Source organism: Bubalus kerabau, chromosome 10, assembly GCF_029407905.1.
Source record: "Bubalus kerabau isolate K-KA32 ecotype Philippines breed swamp buffalo chromosome 10, PCC_UOA_SB_1v2, whole genome shotgun sequence".
Lineage (NCBI taxonomy): Eukaryota > Metazoa > Chordata > Mammalia > Artiodactyla > Bovidae > Bubalus > Bubalus kerabau.
In genome coordinates this window covers 13,174,857-13,195,000 of record NC_073633.1, presented here as the reverse complement: position 1 = coordinate 13,195,000, position 20,144 = coordinate 13,174,857, and the positions used below count along the sequence as shown (strand labels likewise).

General features: G+C 37.5%; 1 protein-coding gene across 3 annotated transcripts in view; it reads left to right on the top strand.

Annotated features, from left to right (window-relative positions):
* The window catches only part of TBCA (tubulin folding cofactor A), a 211,483-nt gene that overhangs the window by 174,545 nt on the left and 16,794 nt on the right, over positions 1 to 20,144 (top strand). For 2 of the 3 annotated variants that reach the window (XM_055536636.1, XM_055536635.1), the window contains exon 2: positions 13,438 to 13,561. The exons of the other annotated variant lie outside the window; for it this stretch is intronic. In XM_055536636.1, the coding sequence (XP_055392611.1) occupies positions 13,438 to 13,561 (124 nt within the window). The remainder of the gene's footprint in view (positions 1 to 13,437; positions 13,562 to 20,144) is intronic. 3 annotated transcript variants of the gene reach the window in all.

The following is a 20,144-nucleotide window of genomic DNA, read 5'->3' as shown; positions in this document are numbered from 1 at the left end:
AGATGAAAGTATTGGCTTTTCAAATCATACATGCAACTGTTTTAAAAATGGAAAAATTTGAACTGCTGTTTAAAAAGCTTGGAAATGTTTAAAAAAAGGTTTAAATATATTTATGAACTCTGGGAATAAATGGGCACTTATATTCTCCTCAATACATAATGTGATAAGTTACTGTTTATAATCACAAATAGTATTGTCTAGTTTTTTATTTTTGCCTGTCTTCACATTTTTAAGATACGTAGTATCCATTACTACAGTGTCTTTAGAGTACTTATAAAATAAATGAGTAGTTTAAGTTGCTAAAGTAACTGGTAGTGTCTGGAGAATAAAATTTTGTATAGAATAGACTACATGTATTTTTTTAAGGGTTATTCTCAATGTTTTCTTTATAAGAATTACAGTTAGGAAGAAAAAGTAGTCTAATAGGTTAAATCAAAAGGTTAAGAAATTAAAAGTTCAATCTTTAACAGTGTTGAAGCTAGATATATAGCCTATTTTACCATAATAAAACATGCCACCCTATCCCCCACATGACTGTGCTATTTTGGAAATTTAAATTAGTAGGTATTTGTTAATGAATATCTACAAGTCATAAATGACAAGCTTTCTGTACTCGTTTGTTCATTAACTCAAGTTTAGTTAAGGCACCAATTTTAACGTGGTTATATTTTCTGTTGAAGTGTCTTACTTGGAAATTACTTTTTTTAAAAAATTACATTCCTATAGAGAATTTGGCCTAAAAACCTTTGAGTATTTATTAGCTTTCAAATACTATATCTAAGTTGGAAAAATAAAACTCGTATTATGAAAAATTGGATTAGATTTTTTTAAAACTTTTATGACCTATTGTAATGTTACTGTATAACTTTTTAGACTAAATATTTTGCTGATAACATTATAAGATGATGTGGCCACCTGCTTTCTGCTAAAACGTGAATTCAGTAATAAGCAAATCAAAGTTTAAAAAGTTATGGGATAGTTATAGTGTTCGTTGTCATTTATTTAATATTATTACACTAACAATAATATTAGTAGTGTGTTGTACTAGTAATGTATACTAATATTAATTAAGCTATTGTTACCATGTTAAGATTTATTTTTAATATTAATATTATTTAAATTGACAATGTAACATTTTAGTAACTTCTAAAAACTGTCAACTTTGAATAGAATATTTTTGTATTTATTATAGGGTAAAAATACACTTTAAAAATTTAGAAATAGGAATTCACTTACTGTAGTCAGTATTTTGAGTATTACCTATCTTTCATTTTGTACTCCAGAATGAATATGGAATCCAAAATGAAAGACAGGTAGTGGAGAATGGTTAACTGGATCTAAATAGGTAAATTGAAAAAAGTGTTCTGCTCAAATTAACTTAAGGCTGCGTTAAAGTTTAACATGTTTCTTTATTATAAAATTACTCAAAAGCTTTCACTATGTGAATCTTTAAGAGGAGACTAGACTATGCAATATTTCTCAAGATTATCTGTTCACAGAAACCTTTTTATTTTTACTGTATCTATTCACATCTCTTGAAACAGCATTCCTTTTTCTAACGTGAAAAGAAACAGTTGTTGCCACATTTGAAAAGTGGCAATTTGGTTATATTTACATGGGATTTCTTTGGAAGGAATGATGCTAAAGCTGAGACTCCAGTACTTTGGCCACCTCATGGGAAGAGTTGACTCATTGGAAAAGACTCTGATGCTGGGAGGGATTGGGGGCAGGAGGAGAAGGGGACGACAGAGGATGGGATGGCTGGATGGCGTCACTGACTCGATGGACGTGAGTCTGAGTGAACTCCAGGAGTTGGTGATGGACAGGGAGGCCTGGCGTGCCGCGATTCATGGGGTCACAAAGAGTCGGACCACGACTGAGCAACTGAACTGACTGACTGAACTGACATGATCTGTTAAAGGATAGATTTTCTCCCCTGTTGTTCATTCATCAAGTTGTGTCAGACTCTTTGTGACCCCATAGACTGCAGTGCATCAGGCTTCCCTGTCCCTCACCACCACCTCCTGGAATTTGCCCAAGTTCACGTCCTTTGATGGGGTGATGCCATCCAACCATCTCATCCTCTGTCACCCTGTTCCCTTCCTGCCTTCATTCTTTCGTAGCATTAGGGTCTTTTCCAGTGAGTCAGCTGTTTGCATCAGGTCTGGGACTGGGACTTCAGCTTCAGCATCAGCCCTTTCTCCCCTATATAAACAAGTTTGAGCCTGCCACTGTGTCTTTTTTTAACCCCAGATGCTGTAGTTACTACTTGGGCTTTTCAGGTTGACCAGAGAAAAAGATGTTTGTTTTATTCACAGGTTATCATGGTAATCTGTCCACAGAAACAGGATCCTGAAAGATTCTATCAAGTAACTCATCAGAAATAGTCCAGGAAGACTGTGTAGAATAACTTGCAAAAAGTTGTGACATTCTTAAAATGCTATAATAAGATTATTTATACATTATTTTGTTTTTGTGAGATCAAGTTAGAGGTTTTTCATGTTTTTACATGCTATTACATGTTAACACTTATTTGTGGAACCAAGAGCTAAAGGTGGAGTGCCTCCCTTTGTGAAAATGCAACATTTTAGAACAGTGTTTACTGACAAATTCAGAATCAGGATGTAAAAATGATTATTTTACTCTGAGTAAAGAAACGAAGAATAAAAGGGTGGCATATTGGAGATAATACAAATGTTTTTAAAACTGCAGACTATGATATGATACAGAGAAGAAAGATTAGGCGAGTCATTGGGAATCACTAAACTAACCTTATAATAATTAAGAAAATTTTACCATTGAATACTCAAACAGATTTGCTGCTATTGAAAATGTGTCAAATACAACTCTTATTATCAAGTACTCTTACCAATTACTTAGAAGTAGTATTTCAGCAGTTTAAGACTTAGAAATTTGACTTAGCTTTTAAAAAATGCTTTATATGTGGTAGAATACAAAATAAATATACATTGAAAGTGGAACCTTTAACATGCCAGCTTACTATACACACACACACACACACCTTTTGATAGGAATATAATATGAAAATTATTTTCAACTCTTGCATAAGCATGGAAATTATTAAGTTAATTATTATTTTGTCAATCTTCTGTACAAAGGACTTAAGACCTCAATGTCAGTAATATAAAAATAGAAGAAATATTCGTACATGTTTCTTCTTGAACCATTGTGACTTAATGAGCAAACCTTACTACAACAAATTGAATAAACACATTATTGTATCAGAGTACTTTTGTATAATGTTAATAATCCCAAAGACATAAGTTCTCCTCTGGATCCTAGATCCGTACAACTGAAAAATTGGCTCCCATTTTTTTTTATCAGTAGTTTGAAGAATAACCTGAATTGCTGAATCACCCAAGAATAATTACTGTAGTAAAATATCATTAAGTTAAGCTTATTTTATAATCTGACAAAATTCAGGTATCCTAACTGATGTTAGCTTTTATTATCTAAGAGAAGTGACAGTAATCAGTTGGCCTAAGTGATTTGCATCCAGTGATATTTTCTTTGCCCATTTTAGTTATGATAACCTATATTAGTTTGGAATAACTATATAGTTCATAATCTTCCTGAATGTTTTAGGCATACTGAACTATTTCACAGAGTAGAGTAGTAGTGATGGATATTCCTTTGCTAATACTCTGGTCTTCCAGGGTCCTTCTTCAGATGCTGCCTTAAATCCCTCTTGGCCCTAAGTCGTGTATAACAATTTTGGAAGTAAATGATCAATGATAATAATACAGATACAGTTCATCCAGTGTATGCTGTGTACCTACCATGTTTCAGGTTCCCTTCTTTCCATGCATCTCAGTTGACTGGCTTTGTTTTTTGGTAACTGCATCACATTCTTGGCTCATATTGAGCTTGTAGACAAGTTTGCTTTTTTTCCCTGAACTGCTCAGAAGCCAGGACTACTTTATCCAGTATTTGTGTGATTCTGATATTGACAGCTCAAACTGGGGAAATGGGTATTATTTTAGAGTGGGAGATGATGAAATAGTCAGTTTTCAACTTGCTTCAGTTAGTTGCTGGTGGGATATCTAAACAGAGACATTATAAAGACAGGATATAGGTCTGGACAGAAGATAAAAAGTCAAGTGGACAGAGAGGTTTGTGATTTGAGGTAGTAATTAAAATTATCAGTGTTTTTGTATGGAGATGAAGTATCTGTGGGAGGTGCTGTTGCTTTCCCATACAGACTCAAGCAGGAGCTATCCATAATAATCTTTTTTAGCCCTTTGTTAGTAGTACACACTTTTCAGTATCACGGACTTTTAAAGGACTGGAGGATTCGTGTAATGAATAGTTTTACATTTGTCTTTTTTGAATTATTATTTATTAGTCATCAAGATTCACAGTATTGCACAAAATTTAGTGATATTGATTTTGTATTTAGCATGCATCAGTTTAGCTGTTTATAAAATATCTTATTTATTGAAAGTAATTAAAAATATATTTTACTTGGGTGATTGTAACTTGAACCATCTTCAATTTAATGGGTTAATTAATGGGTACAGGAAGATGAAAAGGTAACAAATACCATCAGACTAAGCCTTAATTGTTCTTTTAGGATACCTAAGAAATTGATAACTTGTTGCTTCCAGTGGTGGGACTGAGCAACTCAGGGCATGGAGTGTGGGTGTTGGGTTGCCTTTTCACTTTGTATTGTTTTGTGTGATTCGAGGTTTGAACCATGATTGAGTTTACATTTGAAACAGGTGAGGAAATTTAAAGCTTATTTACTTTAAACATGAGATAGTATGATGTTTAAAAAGTATTGGCACTTAAAGTTAGAAGTCATAATTTCAAATCCTAATTTCACAGTTTCCTGGCCAGCTGGCCTGAAATGAGTCATTTCACCTCTTTGAAAATGAGGGTGGTGATTGCTGCCCTGATTACCACTCAGGGTCCTTGTGAGGTCAATTAGTGAACGTGTCTGTGAGGTGCACACTGACGGGCACTGGCAGGAGACATCCCGGTCCTCGGGGCGTCCACTTTCAAGTGCAGATGGAGACGAAATTGTAGCTTATATTTTACTTATAATTCGTATAATGGAGATAAATACGCTATAAGAATTCACAGGAAAGGTCCATAGTGGCAGCTTAGGGAGTGGTAGGGGTTAGGCAGCTTAGGGGTTAGAGTGGTCCTTATGGAAGACGAGGACATTTGAGTTAAATTTTGAAGAATGAGTTGGCCAGATGCAAGGAGAGGATGATGGAGAGAGAAGGTATTCTACCCAGAACAAGCACCATTTTCAGCCCCATCTCATTTTATGTGTGTTTATGTGTGGCAGATTTTTGTTTTACTTATTTTTATTAAGACAGGATGCTATAGAAGAGTTCCAAGTTGTAAGTAAATATACTTTTCTTGGTGCCATATTGTTTTCCTTTATAGAGCCATTAAACATCTTGTGAAGTAGAGTGAAAGTTACTCAGTCATATCTGACTCTTTACGACCCCATGGACTATAGCCCACCAGGCTCCTCTGTCCATGGGATTTCCCAAGCAAGAATACTGGAGTGGGTAGCCATTTCCTTCTCCAAGGGATCTTCCCAACCCAGGGATCGAACCCAGGCTTCTTCTGCATTACAGGCAGAGTCTTTACCATCTGAGCTACCCGGGAAGCCCAAATAAACATCTTACCCCCTTAATAGTTCATGCTACTACTAAATCGCTTCAGTCGTGTCCAACTCTGTGCGACCCATAGATGGCAGCCCAACAGGCTCCTCTGTCCCTGGGATTCTCCAGGCAAGAATACTGGAGTGGGTTGCCATTTCCTTCTCCAATGCATGAAAGTGAAAAGTGAAAGTGGAGTCGCTCAGTCTTGTCTGACTCTTAGCAACTCCATGGACTGCAGCCTACCAGGCTCCTCCGTCCCTGGGATTCTCTAGGCAAGAGTACTGGAGTGGGTTGCCATTGCCTTCTCTGATGTCTAATAGTTCATAGACATTAATATTTAGCTACTTAATGCTCACTCTTCTGTAAGCTACAGTTTAGGGGCATTGATAATTTGCTATTTAGTCTTTAACATCCAGTATCCTCTAAGTTGGGCTTCCCAGGTGGGTCAGTGGTAAAGAATCTGCCTGCCAATGCAGGAGATGCATGTTGGATCCTGGAGTTGGAAAGATCCCCTGGAGAAGGAAATGGCAACCCACTTTAGTGTCTTGCCTGGGAAATCCAATGGACAGAGGAGCCTGCTGGGCTATAGTCCGTGGGGTTGCAAAAGACTCAGACACGACTTAGCAACTAACTTCCACCATACCAACATTCTGTAAGCTATAGAAGTACTTTGTGAATTGAAAATATAATATAGATAGAATATAGTGTTATTTATTGTGGATATTAGCCTCTGGTAAACACCATGATTAATAAAAATAAACATGAGTTTTTAAAGTTTTATTCTGGTTTAGTTTTGTTTTGGTTGTTTTTGGCTGTGCTATGTATAGCTTGAGGGATCTCAGTTCCCACAACCAGGGATTGAACCCAGGCCATGGCAGCAAAAGCCTAGAATCCTATCCACTAGTACTCCAGGTTGGAGAAGGCAATGGCACCCCACTCCAATACTTTTGCCTGGAAAATCCCATGGACGGAGGAGCCTTGTAGGCTGCAGTCCATGGGGTCCCTAGAGTCGGACACGACTGAGTGACTTCACTTTCACTTTTCACTTTCATGCACTGGAGGAGGAAATGGCAACCCACTCCAGTATTCTTGCCTGGAGAATCCCAGGGATGGGGGAGCCTGGTGGGCTGCCGTCTATGGGGTTGCACAGAGTCGGACACGACTGAAGCGACTTAGCAGCAGTAGCAGCAGTACTCCAAGTATCAGGGATTTAGCAAAAATTCATACAGAATATTTCTTAATACAGTGGAAAACATAAAATAGGGTATTGTACAGATAATTCCCTCTTTGTATTGTATTTATTTGGATTTGGGAAGAAAAAAGATGAGCTGTCTCAATTTCTAAGTGAGTTATCAGTTTAGAATATACTGCTGCTGCTGCTAAGTTGCTTCAGTCGTGTCTGACTCTGTGCAACCCCATAGACGGCAGCCCACCAGGCTCCCCCGTCCCTGGGATTCTCCAGGCAAGAACACTGGAGTGGGTTGCCATTTCCTTCTCCAATGCATGAAAGTGAAAAGTGAAAGTGAAGTCGCTCAGTTGTGTCCGACTCTGTGCGACCCCATGGACTGCAGCCCACCAGGCTCCTCCGTCCATGGGATTTTCCAGGCAAGAGTACTGGAGTGGGGTGCCATTGCCTTCTCCATAGAACATACTAGTCCAAAGTAAAGAAGTGTTATTTCTATAGTTGCAGGACAGTCTTCTGTTGTTAATGACTTTATCATCTCAGATGATAGAAAATAGTAGTAGAAAGTAAATAAAAATAAAAGAAAATAAGAATAGAGAAGAAAACTATATGTGGCTTAAACTACGTTTCTTATCTTATACAATAGGAAATCTCGAAGTAAGGTGCATTCACAGTTGTTAAATCACTAGTTTAATACCATCTTCAAAGATTCAAGTTCTCTGACATCCCAGAGTGACCTGTTCTTTTATTATGGATATCCTCATGATCCCAAGGTGGCAGGTGTCACACATAGGTGACAATGTCTAGGGGAGAAAAGAGAATTATACCTGCTTATATCAAGATTGCCAGGAGAAATATCAATAACCTCAGATATGCAGATGACACCAGCCTTATGGCAGAAAGTGAAGAGGAACTAAAAAGCCTCTTGATGAAAGTGAAAGAAGAAAGTGAAAAAGTTGGCTTCAAGTTAAACATTCAGAAAACAGATCATGGCATCTGGTCCCATCACTTCATGGCAAATAGACGGGGAAACAGTGGAAACAGTGTCAGACTTTATTTTGGGGGGCTCCAAAATCACTGCAGATGGTGATTGCAGCCATGAAATTAAAAGATGCTTACTCCTTGGAAGGAAAGTTATGACCAACCTAGATAGCATATTGAAAAGCAGAGACATTACTTTGCCAACAAAGGTCCGTCTAGTCAAGGCTATGGTGTTTCCAGTGGTCGTTTATGGATGTGAGAGTTGGACTGTGAAGAAAGCTGAGCGCCAAAGAATTGATGCTTTTGAACTGTGGTGTTGGAGAAGACTCTTGAGAGTCCCTTGGACTGCAAGGAGATCCAACCAGTCCATTCTGAAGGAGATCAGCCCTGGGTGTTCTTTGGAAGGAATGATGCTAAAGCTGAAACTCCAGTACTTTGGCCACCTCATGCGAAGAGCTGACTCATTGGAAAAGACTCTGATGCTGGGAGGGATTGGGGGCAGGAGGAGAAGGGGACGACAGAGGATGAGATGGCTGGATGGCATCACCGACTCAATGGACATGAATTTGAGTGAACGCCGGGAATTGGTGATGGACAGGGAGGCCTGGCGTGCTGTGATTCATGGGGTCGCAAAGAGTCGGACATGACTGAGTGACTGAACTGAACTGAACTGATATCATATTTCGGAAGACTGACAAAATTCTCAGAAGCCCCCAGCAAAAGCTACTTTAAAAATACAAATTGAATATTTCAAATAAGTAGGAGGGCTTCCCTGGCAGCTCAGTTGGTAAAGAATCTGCTGCAATGCAGGAGACCCCGGTTTGATTCCTGGGTCAGGAAAGTTCGCTGGAAAAGGGATAGGCTTCCCACTCCTGTATTCTTGGGCTTCTCTTGTGGCTCAGCCGGTAAAGAATCCACCCACAATGTGGGAGACCTGGGTTCAATCACTGGGTTGGGAAGATCCCCTGGAAAAGGGAAAGGCTACCCACTCCAGTATTCTGGCCTGGAGAATTCCATGGACTGTATAGTCCAAACAAATGGGACAAGACATACTTTGCTCATAGGTCTATTTTAAAAGTTGAAAATGAGTAAATTGATTATAAATATATATAATTTAAAATATATATATATATAAGATTACATTTCTTTCTCATTGTATCCTGTGCTGCTCAAAGGATGCTATTCTTATAAATCAGGTTAAATTAGTTTTCTTTTTCATCAGTTGCTTCATATCATAGCTATAACTGTGTCGGGGGGTAGGGTCTGGAGGGGCATATTTTTCCTGGGGTTTCTAATTGTCTTTGATTTTTCCATTATTGGGGAAAAAAACATATAAATGATTTCTACTTTTTTACTCATTCTTCTTCTTAGAGATGTCCCTGTAAGACTCCACACTAAGATTTTTGTTTAGAGTGAATGCTTTCCAGGCCTACGACACATTTAATATTAACACTGGGATTTTTTTTTTTCCTTCATTAAACATTTGTATTAGATTGACCATGATTTCTTTTCTTGATATTCATCTTCAGTTTGCTGCAGTACATTCAGAAAGGGGACAGAGTAGATGAATATTTGAATTTTTATACAGCAAAAAAAATTTACCTGGCCTACGACTTCTTTCATCACTTTTCCACATGACTTACTGGTTTCTTTCAGATCTTAACTCACATATCCCATTCTCAAAGAGGCCTTCCCCGACCATCCTGTTTTAAATTGTGAATCCCCTATTACCAGTTCTTCTTGACTGCTTTTTATCTTAGAGCATTTTCACAGTGTAACATGCCTGTATATTTTGCTTATTGTCTTTATTTTGCTGCTAAAAATGCCACAGGGTAGACAGTTTTGTAGTTTTGCTCACTTGTATGTCCTTGGTACATAAAATGTCTGGCACACAGTAGCCCCTCAGTAAATAATTGATGGATTAGTTAGTGAATTTTCCTATCACTATTATAGTTATAAATCTAGATTTTAAATTGTTTTCTATCAGAACTTTGAAGGGATTGCTCCATTGTCTTCTGATATCTAGAGTATTAATATGAAATACAAAATTTTTATAGGTGACCTATTTCTTCTGCTTTGGAAAGCTTTCGTTTTTTTGGATCTCTGGAAATTTTCAACAGTGTACATAAACATGAGATTTTGTTGCTGATTCTAGCTGGCACTTAGGAATCCCTTTCAATTAAGATTGTTGTTGTTTATAGCTCTGGGAAAAGGTATTCTTTTATTATTATTAGAGTATAGTTGATTTACAGTGCTGTGTTAGTTTCAGGTGTACAGCAGAGTGATCTGGTTACATACATGCTTTTGCAGTTATTTTCCATTACATGGTATTACACAGTACTGAATATAGTTCCCGTGCTATACAGTAAATCCTCATTTATTTTATGTTGTGTGTATTTGTTGATCCCACACTCCCAATTTATCCCTGCCACAAATCTTCCCCTGATTTTTTACTGTATCACTGTTTACAACTCCTGTTGGTTATTAGGTTTATCTTCTTTTCCCTTGATGTTCATTTTCCTTATTTTTCTCTTTTTAATTTTAAATCTCTTTAATATAGGTTTTGATATGCTTATTAATATTTAAACAGTGAAATCTGGCATGCTATTTTCTTTGACTATGATGAAATAACAAATAGTAAGCTAAGATACGATAGATTGATTTAATATTGGTATTTTGTTTATGACTACTAATAAGATAGTTTATTGTATCAGTAGGAAAAGGAAGTATTCATCAGTAAATGATCACTAGTTTACTGGAAAGGGGTTTAGTTTAATTTCTCCTCAGGTAATATATATTTTAAATATTATATAATAAAATATTACATATCTATAAAATTTATGAGCAGGGATGTTCATCACAGTATTATTTATATGGAGATGGACTAGATGTCTAACAGCATACTACTTTATTTAATAAGCTTTTGTACTGGTATTATGGAATGCTTTGCAGCCACTAACAGCTGTATTTTTAAAGAATGTTTAATGTCATTGAAAATGAGACACTTTCCCAGTTATCCATCTATTTATTATTTACAGTTGACCCTTGAACAACATGAGTTTGAAATGTGTAGGTCCACTTATATGTGGATTTTTTTTTTAAATGTAGTTTTACAAATACATATTTTTGATACATGTTGGTTAAATTTGATTATGTGGAACCAGATACAAAGGATTGACTATAAAGATACATATGGATTTTTACTGTGAGAAGGATCGGCACCCCTTAACTCCAGAGTTATTCAAGGATCAACTGTGTGTGTGTATAATATAAATTTTCAAACATACGTGTTTAAAAAATAGTGAAAAATATTCAAAACGTTAATGCAGGTTTCATAACCCTTTATATAAAACTGTTGGACCCATATGTATTTCCGAATTCCAAGTTTTTTAGATTTTAGGACTATGATATATGTATTTACAAAGTAGCATCTAGAGAACTATTCTGTAATCAAGCAAATTCACATTTCTACAGTGGAACATGTGATTGTTTACATTAGGTAGTATACCTAGAATCTATAAATATTTTAATGTTGGTTGAGGTCACATTTTGCTGATAAATGAATTTAACCGTAACTTAATTCTTAAGTTACAATTTTTAAAAAATGTTTTTGGAATTTTAGATTTATGTGCATTTTGGATCAATAGTAGTTACTTTGGGCAATGAGATTATGAATGATTTTAAAATTTTGTTCTTTGTAATTTTTCAAATGTTTCTGTATTTATAGGAGCATATGCATAAGTATGTTTCAAAAAAAATTTTTTGTAATTTAAAAACTATGACTATATATACTTGATTTTTCTTATTAAATCTTAGCCTCTCCTAGAGAAGAGTCCAATTTACCAGGAGCTATTCATTCATAGATTTAGCTATACTATTTTAATAAACATAGATAATTTCATAAGTTTATGGGAAATTAATATTTCAAACATAATACCATTTCACTCTCTTTTATCAGAAATTTAGTAACTCATACAACTCCAGTTGTTTAACAGGATGCCAAGGAGAAGTAGGAAATTTTACGTATTGCAGATGGGGTATCAGTTGATACTACCATTTTGGGAAGCAATTTGGCCATATCTAGTAAAGTTGAAATTGTGTATATACTCTCTAAAACCACTTCCATGTCATGTGACTTGTCATCAATACATTGATTTACACTGTTTGAAAGTGGAACTTTTTCGGTTTCTCTTGTATCTTGCTTTAACATTTTATTTATTGTAATTTTACATACTGGTATTACTGGGTTCTCACTGTAAATTTTTTTTTCTTTTGAGGGGGCAGTATTTTTGTTATTTGATAACTTGCTTCTTGAGCCTTTTCACAATATGGCTTCTCTTTAAACAAAAACTTAACTTTTGCTTCTTTTGATATTCTAATAGTCATATGAATATTTAGCACCTTTACTTGTCAAATGTGATACGTAGTTGAGTGTCTTCAATTTTGCCAAGGCCATGGCTGCTGTTTTCCACGGACAACCACATGGAATAGGATGACTAGGATTACCAACCAGAATTGTCAGTGGATCTAGGCAGAAAATGAAGAACTAAAGAGCCTCTTGATGAAAGTGAAAGAGGAGAGTGAAGAAGTTGGCTTAAAACTCAACATTCAAAAAACTAAGATCATGGCATCTGGTCCCATCACTTCATGGCAAATAGATGGGGAAACAATGGAAACAGTGAGAGACTTTATTTTGGGGGGCTCCCAACTCACTGCAGATGGTGACTGCAGCCATGAAATTAAAAGACTTTTTGCTCCTTGGAAGAAAAGTTATGACCAACCTTGACAGCATATTAAAAAGCAGAGACATTACTTTGCCAACAAATGTCCATAGTCATGTATGGATTTGAGAATTGGACTGTAAAGAAAGCTGAGTGCTGAAGAATTGATGCTTTTAAACTGTGGTGTTGGAGAAAACTCTTGAGAGTCCCTTGGACTTCAAGGAGATCCAACCAGTCCATCCTAAAGGAAGTCAGTCCTGAATATTCATTGGAAGAACTGATGCTGAAGCTGCAACTCCAATACTTTGGCCACCTGATGCGAAGAACTGACTGAATTGAAAAGCCCCTGATGTTGGGAAAGATTGAAGGCGGGAGGAGAAGGGGACGACGGAGGATGGGATGGTTGGATGGAGTCACCAACATGATGGACATGAGTTTGAGTAGGCTCTTGGAGTTGGTGATGGACAGGGAAGCCTGGCAAGCTGCAATCCATGGGGTTGCAAAGAGACACCACTGAGTGACTGAACTGAGGCATAAAAGTTATCTCTTTCATTGTATACTTTCTCAAAAATCACTGTATTTGTCTTCTGAAATTTTGTGAGTCACTTTTGTTCCACTTCAGAATTGTCTTATATATCTCATTAAATTGAAAATGTTAAAAGACAATGGTGAGATTTTTAGATTCAACTTTTTATTCCTTCAACAAACGTTGAGTGTCTGTGCTGTGCTGTGCTAAGTTGCTTCAGTCATGTCTGACTCTTTGTGATCCCAGGAACTGTAGCCTGCCGGGCTCCTCTGTTCATGGAGTTCTCCAGGCAAGAATACTAGAGTGGGTTGCCATTTCCTCCTCCAGGGGATCTTCCCAACCCAGGGATCAAACGCATGTCTCTTATGTCTCCTGCACTGGCAGGTTCTTCTTTACCACTAGCACCACCTGGGAAGCTCCCATTGAGTATCTACTGTGTCAATTACAGATCAGGAACAGAGTACAAATACAGCCTAATCCCATCCTCAAGGAATTTAAGACCTAACAGGTAAGACTTGGTTTTAGTGTAGTATGGTACATGCTGAGATAGTTAAGTAGGGGTTGGATAGAGCTGAGGTCTTCAAAATCAGCAGTCAGCAACCCTTTTTTGTAAAGGACCAAGAAATGTATATTTTAGACTTTGGGAGCCATATTTGTCACAACTGCTCATCTCTGCTGTCATTGTGTGAAAACAGCTATAAAGGATACGTAAATGAGTGAGTGTGGCTGTGTTCCAGTAAAACGTTATTTATGGGCACTGAAATTTGAATTCCTGTGATTTTAACATGTCACATTTTTTTTTAATTTTTAACCTTTTAAAATTATGAAAACTGTATTATACTGTCAGACCATACAAAGACAGATGGCAGGCCAAATTCAGCTCATTGGCCATAGCTTGCCAACCCTTATTCTACACCTTAGAATTACAGAATATTATTGAATGTGGTTCTTTCTGATAGCTTATCCAGTCCTAGCTACTTTTATTTACTAGAGGAGTTTACTAACCTGTCATCTTTAGGAATATTGAAAGTGTCATTGCTAATCCCAGTGGTTTCTGATTATCCCTGATATTCTGAATACTAATTGTGATTCTGTTAAGATAATAAAAACAACAATAATAATCTATTACATTGATGATATGCATGTTTCCCAGCACACATGTTCAAAACTTCGTTGCTTACAGGGTCAAGTGTAAGGCTTGGGTGTTTGAGAAACAGGGAGTTGTGTGCATTGTGGAGTTGTGGGGCAGCTGAATAGCAGCACTTGTGAAACAGCACCTCATCTGATACGGGCAGCAGCCTTTGCTTAGTTCCATCCACCAGTATGAATGCAGCCCTAATATTCCCTGATGAAAAATATCCAAGAGAAGCCGGAAATCCAGACTTAAATCTCCCAGTTGTTTAATTCTGTGGCAGATATGTTTGGGTTCTTTTTTCATTCTTTCTGTGAATAAAATAAAACCCTCTTTAGGTCTCATTTCAGCAACTGGCCATCTGTGTCCTAGCAAGTTTCATTTTCTGTTTCAAAGGAACTTTTAGAGAAATATCTATAGTGATACACATTGATGATTTTATTTTGAAATTTTAAATCTCAGGATATTTTTATCTTAATACTGAAAATTATTATTAAAGCAGTTTTAATCTATAAGTCAAATGCAAATTTCTGTACATGCTTTTCACATATTCAGCTGTTGTTAAGTCTAGGTCTGAATATATCCACTACTTGCAGCTTTCTCCTATAGCTGAATTTATGGTCACAAGCTTTTTTTCCTTTCCTTTTGGTAATATCTTTATTGTGATGTAATTCATATACCTTATAAATCACCCACTGTACAGTCTTTGTTTTTAGTATATTTACAAAATTGTGCAACTGTCACCGCAGTCATTTTTAAAACTTTTTTTTTAATCTATTTTGGCTGCGCTGGGTCTTAGTTGCAGCACACGGGATATTTGGTCTTCACTGTGGCATGTGGAGTCTTTCTTTAGTTGTGGCCTGTGGATCTAGTTCCCTGACCAAGCATTGAACCCAAGCCCCCTGCATTAACAGCGGGGAGATTTAGCCACTGGACCAGCAGGGATTAGATCTGATAGAGTGCCTGAAGAACTATGAATGGATTTGTGACATTGTACAGGAGGCAGGGATCAAGACCATCCCCCCCAAAAAAGGCAAAATGGTTGTCTGAGGAGAACTTACAAATAGGTGTGAAAAGGAGAGAGGTGAAAGGCAAAGGAAAAAAGGAAAGATATAAGCATTTGAATGCAGAGTTCCAAAGAATAGCAAGGAGAGATAAGAAAGCCTTTCGCAGTGATCAGTGCAAAGAAATAGAGGAAAACAATAGAATGGGAAAGACTAGAGATCTCTTCAAGAAACTTAGAAATACCAAGGGAACATTTCATGCACAGATGGACACAATAAAGGACAGAAATGGTATGGACCTAACAGAAGCAGAAGATATTAAGAAGAGGTGGCAAGAATACACAGAAGAACTGTACAAAAAAGATCTTCATGACCCAGATAATCACGATGGTGTGATCACTCACCTAGAGCCAGACATCCTGGAATGTGAAGTCAAGTGGGCCTTAGGAACGAACCATCACTACGAACAAAGCTAGTGCAGGTGATGAAATTGCAGTTGAGCTATTTCAAATCCTGAAAGATGATGCTGTGAAAGTGTTGCACTCAGTATGCCAGCAAATTTGGAAAACTCAGCAGTGGCCACAGGACTGGAAGGTCAGTTTTCATTCCAATCCCAAACAAAGGCAATGCCAAAGAATGCTCAAACTACCGCACAATTGCACTCATCTCACACACCAGTAAAGTAATGCTCAAAATTCTCCAAGGCAGGCTTCAACAGTACGTGAACCGTGAACTTTGAGATGTTCAAGCTGGGTTTAGGAAAGGCAGAGGAACCAGAGATCAAATTGCCAACACCTGTTGGATCATCGAAAAAGCAAGAGAGTTTCAGACAAACATCTATTTCTGCTTTATTGACTGCCAAAGCCTTTGACTGTGTGGATCACAATAAACTGTGGAAAATTCTGAAAGAGATGGGACTAGCAGACCACCTGACCTGCCTCCTGAGAAATCTGTGTGTAGGTCAGGAAGCAACAGTTAGAACTGGATGTGGAACAACAGACTGGTTCCTAATCAGGAAAGCAGTATGTCAAGGCTGTATATTGTCATCCTGCTTATTTAACTTATATCCAGAGTACGTCATGAGAAATGCCGGGCTGGATGAAGCATGAGCTGAAATCAAGATTGCCAGGAGAAATGTCAATAACCTCAAATGTGCAGATGACACCACCCTTATGGCAGAAAGCAAAGAAGAACTAAGGAGCCTCTTGATGAAAGGGAAAGAGGAGAGTCAAAAAGTTGGCTTAAAACTCAACATTCAAAAAACTATGATCATGGCATCCAGTCCCATCACTTCATGGAAAATAGTTGGGGAAACAGTGGAAACAGAGATTTTATTTTAGAGGGCTCCAAAATCGCTGCAGATGGTGACTGCAGCCATGAAATTCAAAGACGGGGGCTCCAAAATCGCTGCAGATGGTGACTGCAGCCATGAAATTCAAAGACGCTTGCTCCTTGGAAGAAAAGTTATGACCAACCTTGACAGCATATTAAATAGCAGAGACATTACTTTGCCAACAAAGGTCTGTCTAGTCAAAGCTTTGATTTTTCCAGTAGTCATATATGGATGTGAGAGTTGGACTGTAAAGAAAGCTGAGCACCAAAGAATTGATGCTTTTGAACTGTGGTGTTGGAGAAGACTATTTGAGAGTCCTTTGGATAGCAAGGAGATCCAACCAGCCCATCCTAAAGGAAATGAGTCCTGAATATTTGTTGGAAGAACTTATGCTGAAGCTGAAACTCCAATACTTTGGCCACCTGATATAAAGAACTGACTCATTTGAAAAGACCCTGATGCTGGGAGAGATTGAAGGTGGGAGGAGAAGGGGACGACAGAGGATGAGATGGTTGGATGGCGTCACCAACTCAATGGACATGAGTCTGAGTAAACTCCGGGAGTTGGTGATGGACAGGGAGGCCTGGCGTTCTGCAGTCCATGGGGTGGCAAAGAGTTGGACACGACTGAGCGACTGAACGGAACTGAACTGAACCACCAGGGAAGTCCCTGGAAGATTTTTATTACCACCAAACCCTTCAGCTCTTACCATCCTATTTCCCCCATCCTTGTTGTTTTAGTCCCTAAGTGGTGTCCAACTCTTTGCGAGCCCATCATCTATATACCTCCAGGCTCCTTTGTCCATGAGATTTTCCCAGGCAAGGTTACTAGAGTGGGTTGCCATTTCTTTCTGCAGACAGTCTTCTCCATCGAGGAATCAAACCTACATCTCCTGGATTGGCAGATGAATTCTTTACCACTGAGTCACCAGGGAAGACCCATCCCCCATCCCAGGCAATCTCTGTTGTTTACCTTCTGTTTCTGTAGATTTACCTATACTCTAAATAGAATCATAAAATAAGTGGCCTTTATGGGTGGCTTCTTTCATTTAGCATAATGTTTTTAATGTCTGTCCAGATTATAACGTGATCCAGTCATTCATTTTTTGTATGCTATTATTCCATTGTATGGTATACCATATATTGATTGTCCATTCATCAGTTCATGGACTGTTGAGTTGTTTCCACTTTTTACCTGTGCATGCATGATGCTGCACTGAGCGTTCATGTACAAGTTTTCCTGTAGACATCTGTTTTCATTTCTGTTGGGTATATACTTAGGAATGGAATTCCTGAGATATGTGGTAACTCTGTATTTAACTTTTTGAGGAATGGCCAAGCTTCCAGAGCAGTTGTACCAGTTTACATTTCCACTGGCAGTGTTTGATGGCTTCAGTTTTTCCACATTCTTGTTAACGACAGTTGTTATTATCTGACTTTTTTTACTATAAATTTCCTAATGGGTGTGAAGTGCTATCTCGCTATGGTTTCTATTTGTATTTCTCTGATGACTGATGATGTTGAGCATCTTTCCATTTGCTGATTGGGCACCTGTATATCGTCTTTAAAGAAATGTCTATTCAGCTTGCCTATTTTTTAATTGGATTTTTAAAAACTTTTTTAAATTAATGAGTTGTAAAAGCTCTTTATATATTCTAGATACAGGTGTCTTATCCAGTATATGCTTTGCAGATATTTTCTCCCATTCTGTGGTTGTCTTTGCACTTGCCTGATAGTCTTTTGAAGCACAAAATTTTTTGATCCTGATGAAGGTCAGCGCTTTTTTTTGCCACTTTAGTTTTTAATTGAAGGATAATTGCTTTATAGAATTTTGTTGTTTTCTGTCGTACATCAACAAGAATCATCATAGGTACACCCGTGTCCCCTCCCTCCCGAACTTCCCTCCCAGGTCCCTCCCCACCCCACCCTTCTAGATTGTCACAGAGCCCCGGATGAGTTCCCTGAGTCATACAGCAAATTCCCACTGGCTGTCTGTTTTACATATGGTAATGTAAATTTCCATGTTACTCTCCATACATCTCACCCTCTCCTCCCTTCTCCTCCCTTCTCCTCCTTGTGTCCATAGGTCTATTCTCCATGTCTGTTTCTCCATTGGTGCCCTGCAGATAAATTCATCAGTACTGTCTTTCTAGGTTTCACCTATATGAGTCCATGGGGTCACACGACTGAAACGACTGAGCATGGCATACGATGTTTATATTTCTCGTTCTGACTTACTTCACTCTGTATAATAGGCTCTAGGTTCGTCCACCTTGTTAGAACTGACTCAAATGTGTTCCTTTTTATGGCTGTAATATTTCATTTTATATATGTACCACAGCTTCTTTATCCACTCATGTGTCAGTAGACATCTTGGTTGCTTCCACAGTCTAGCTATTGTAAATAGTGCTGCAGTGAAAATTGGGGTACACGTGTCTTTTTCAATTTTGGTTTCCTCAGGGTGTATGCTTAGGAGTGGGATTGCTGGGTCATATGGTGGTTTTATTCCTAGTTTTTAAGGGATCTCCATACCGTCTTCCATAGTGGCTGTATCAGTTTACATTCTCACCAGCAATTCTCCACACCCTCTCCAGCATTGATTGTAGACATTTTGATGATGTCCATTCTGACCGGTGTGAGGTCGTATCTCATTGTAGTTTTGATTTGCATTTCTCTAATAATGAGTGATGTTGAGCTTCTTTTCATGTGTTTGTTAGCCATCTGTACGTCTTCTTTGGAGAAATGTCTGTTTAGGTCTTTTCCCCACATTTTGATTGGATTGTTTGTTTCTCTGGTGTTGAGTTGTATGAGCTGCTTATATATTTTGGAAATTAATTCTTTGTCAGTTTTTTCCTTTGCTATTATTTTCTCCCATTTTGAGGGTTGTCTTTTCACCTTGTTGGTCATTTCCTTTGTTGTGCAAAAAGCTTTTACATTTAATTAGGTCCCACTTGTTTTATTTTTGTTTTTATTTCCATTACTCTAGGAGGTGGGTCATAGAAGATCTTGCTTTGATTTACGTCATTGAGTTTTCTGCCTATGTTTTCCTCTAAGTGTTTTATAGTTTCTGGTCTTACATTAGTTCTTTAATCTGTTTTGAGTTTATCTTTGTGTACGGCATTATGAAGTGTTTGGATTTCATTCTTTTGCATGTAGCTGTCCAGTTTTCCCCACATAACTTACTGAAGAAGCTATCTTTGCTGCATTGTATAGTCTTGCCTCTTTTGTCACAAATAAGTTACCTATAGGTGCGTGGGTTTAAGGTCAACATTTTTGTTTCTTGTGCTTTTGGTGTCATATGTAAAACTCCAAATCCAAAGTCATCAAGATTTACCTACATTTTTCTTTCAAAACTTTTATAACTTTTGCTTTTTATATTGATCCATTTTGAGTTAATTTTTGTATGTGGTATAAGGTGGGGAAGGAGGTAGAAATCATACGCTTTTAACCTCAAAAATCAAGCCGAAGGTAAAATGTCTGAAAATACTAATAAATAAATACACAAATGTGGCAGGAGACACATGAAACAAGACTGCCAAATTGTTAATAAATGTTAAGACGGAGTGATGAATATGACTGACCTACATATTTAAAATGACTTTATGTCCATACATAGACAGTTA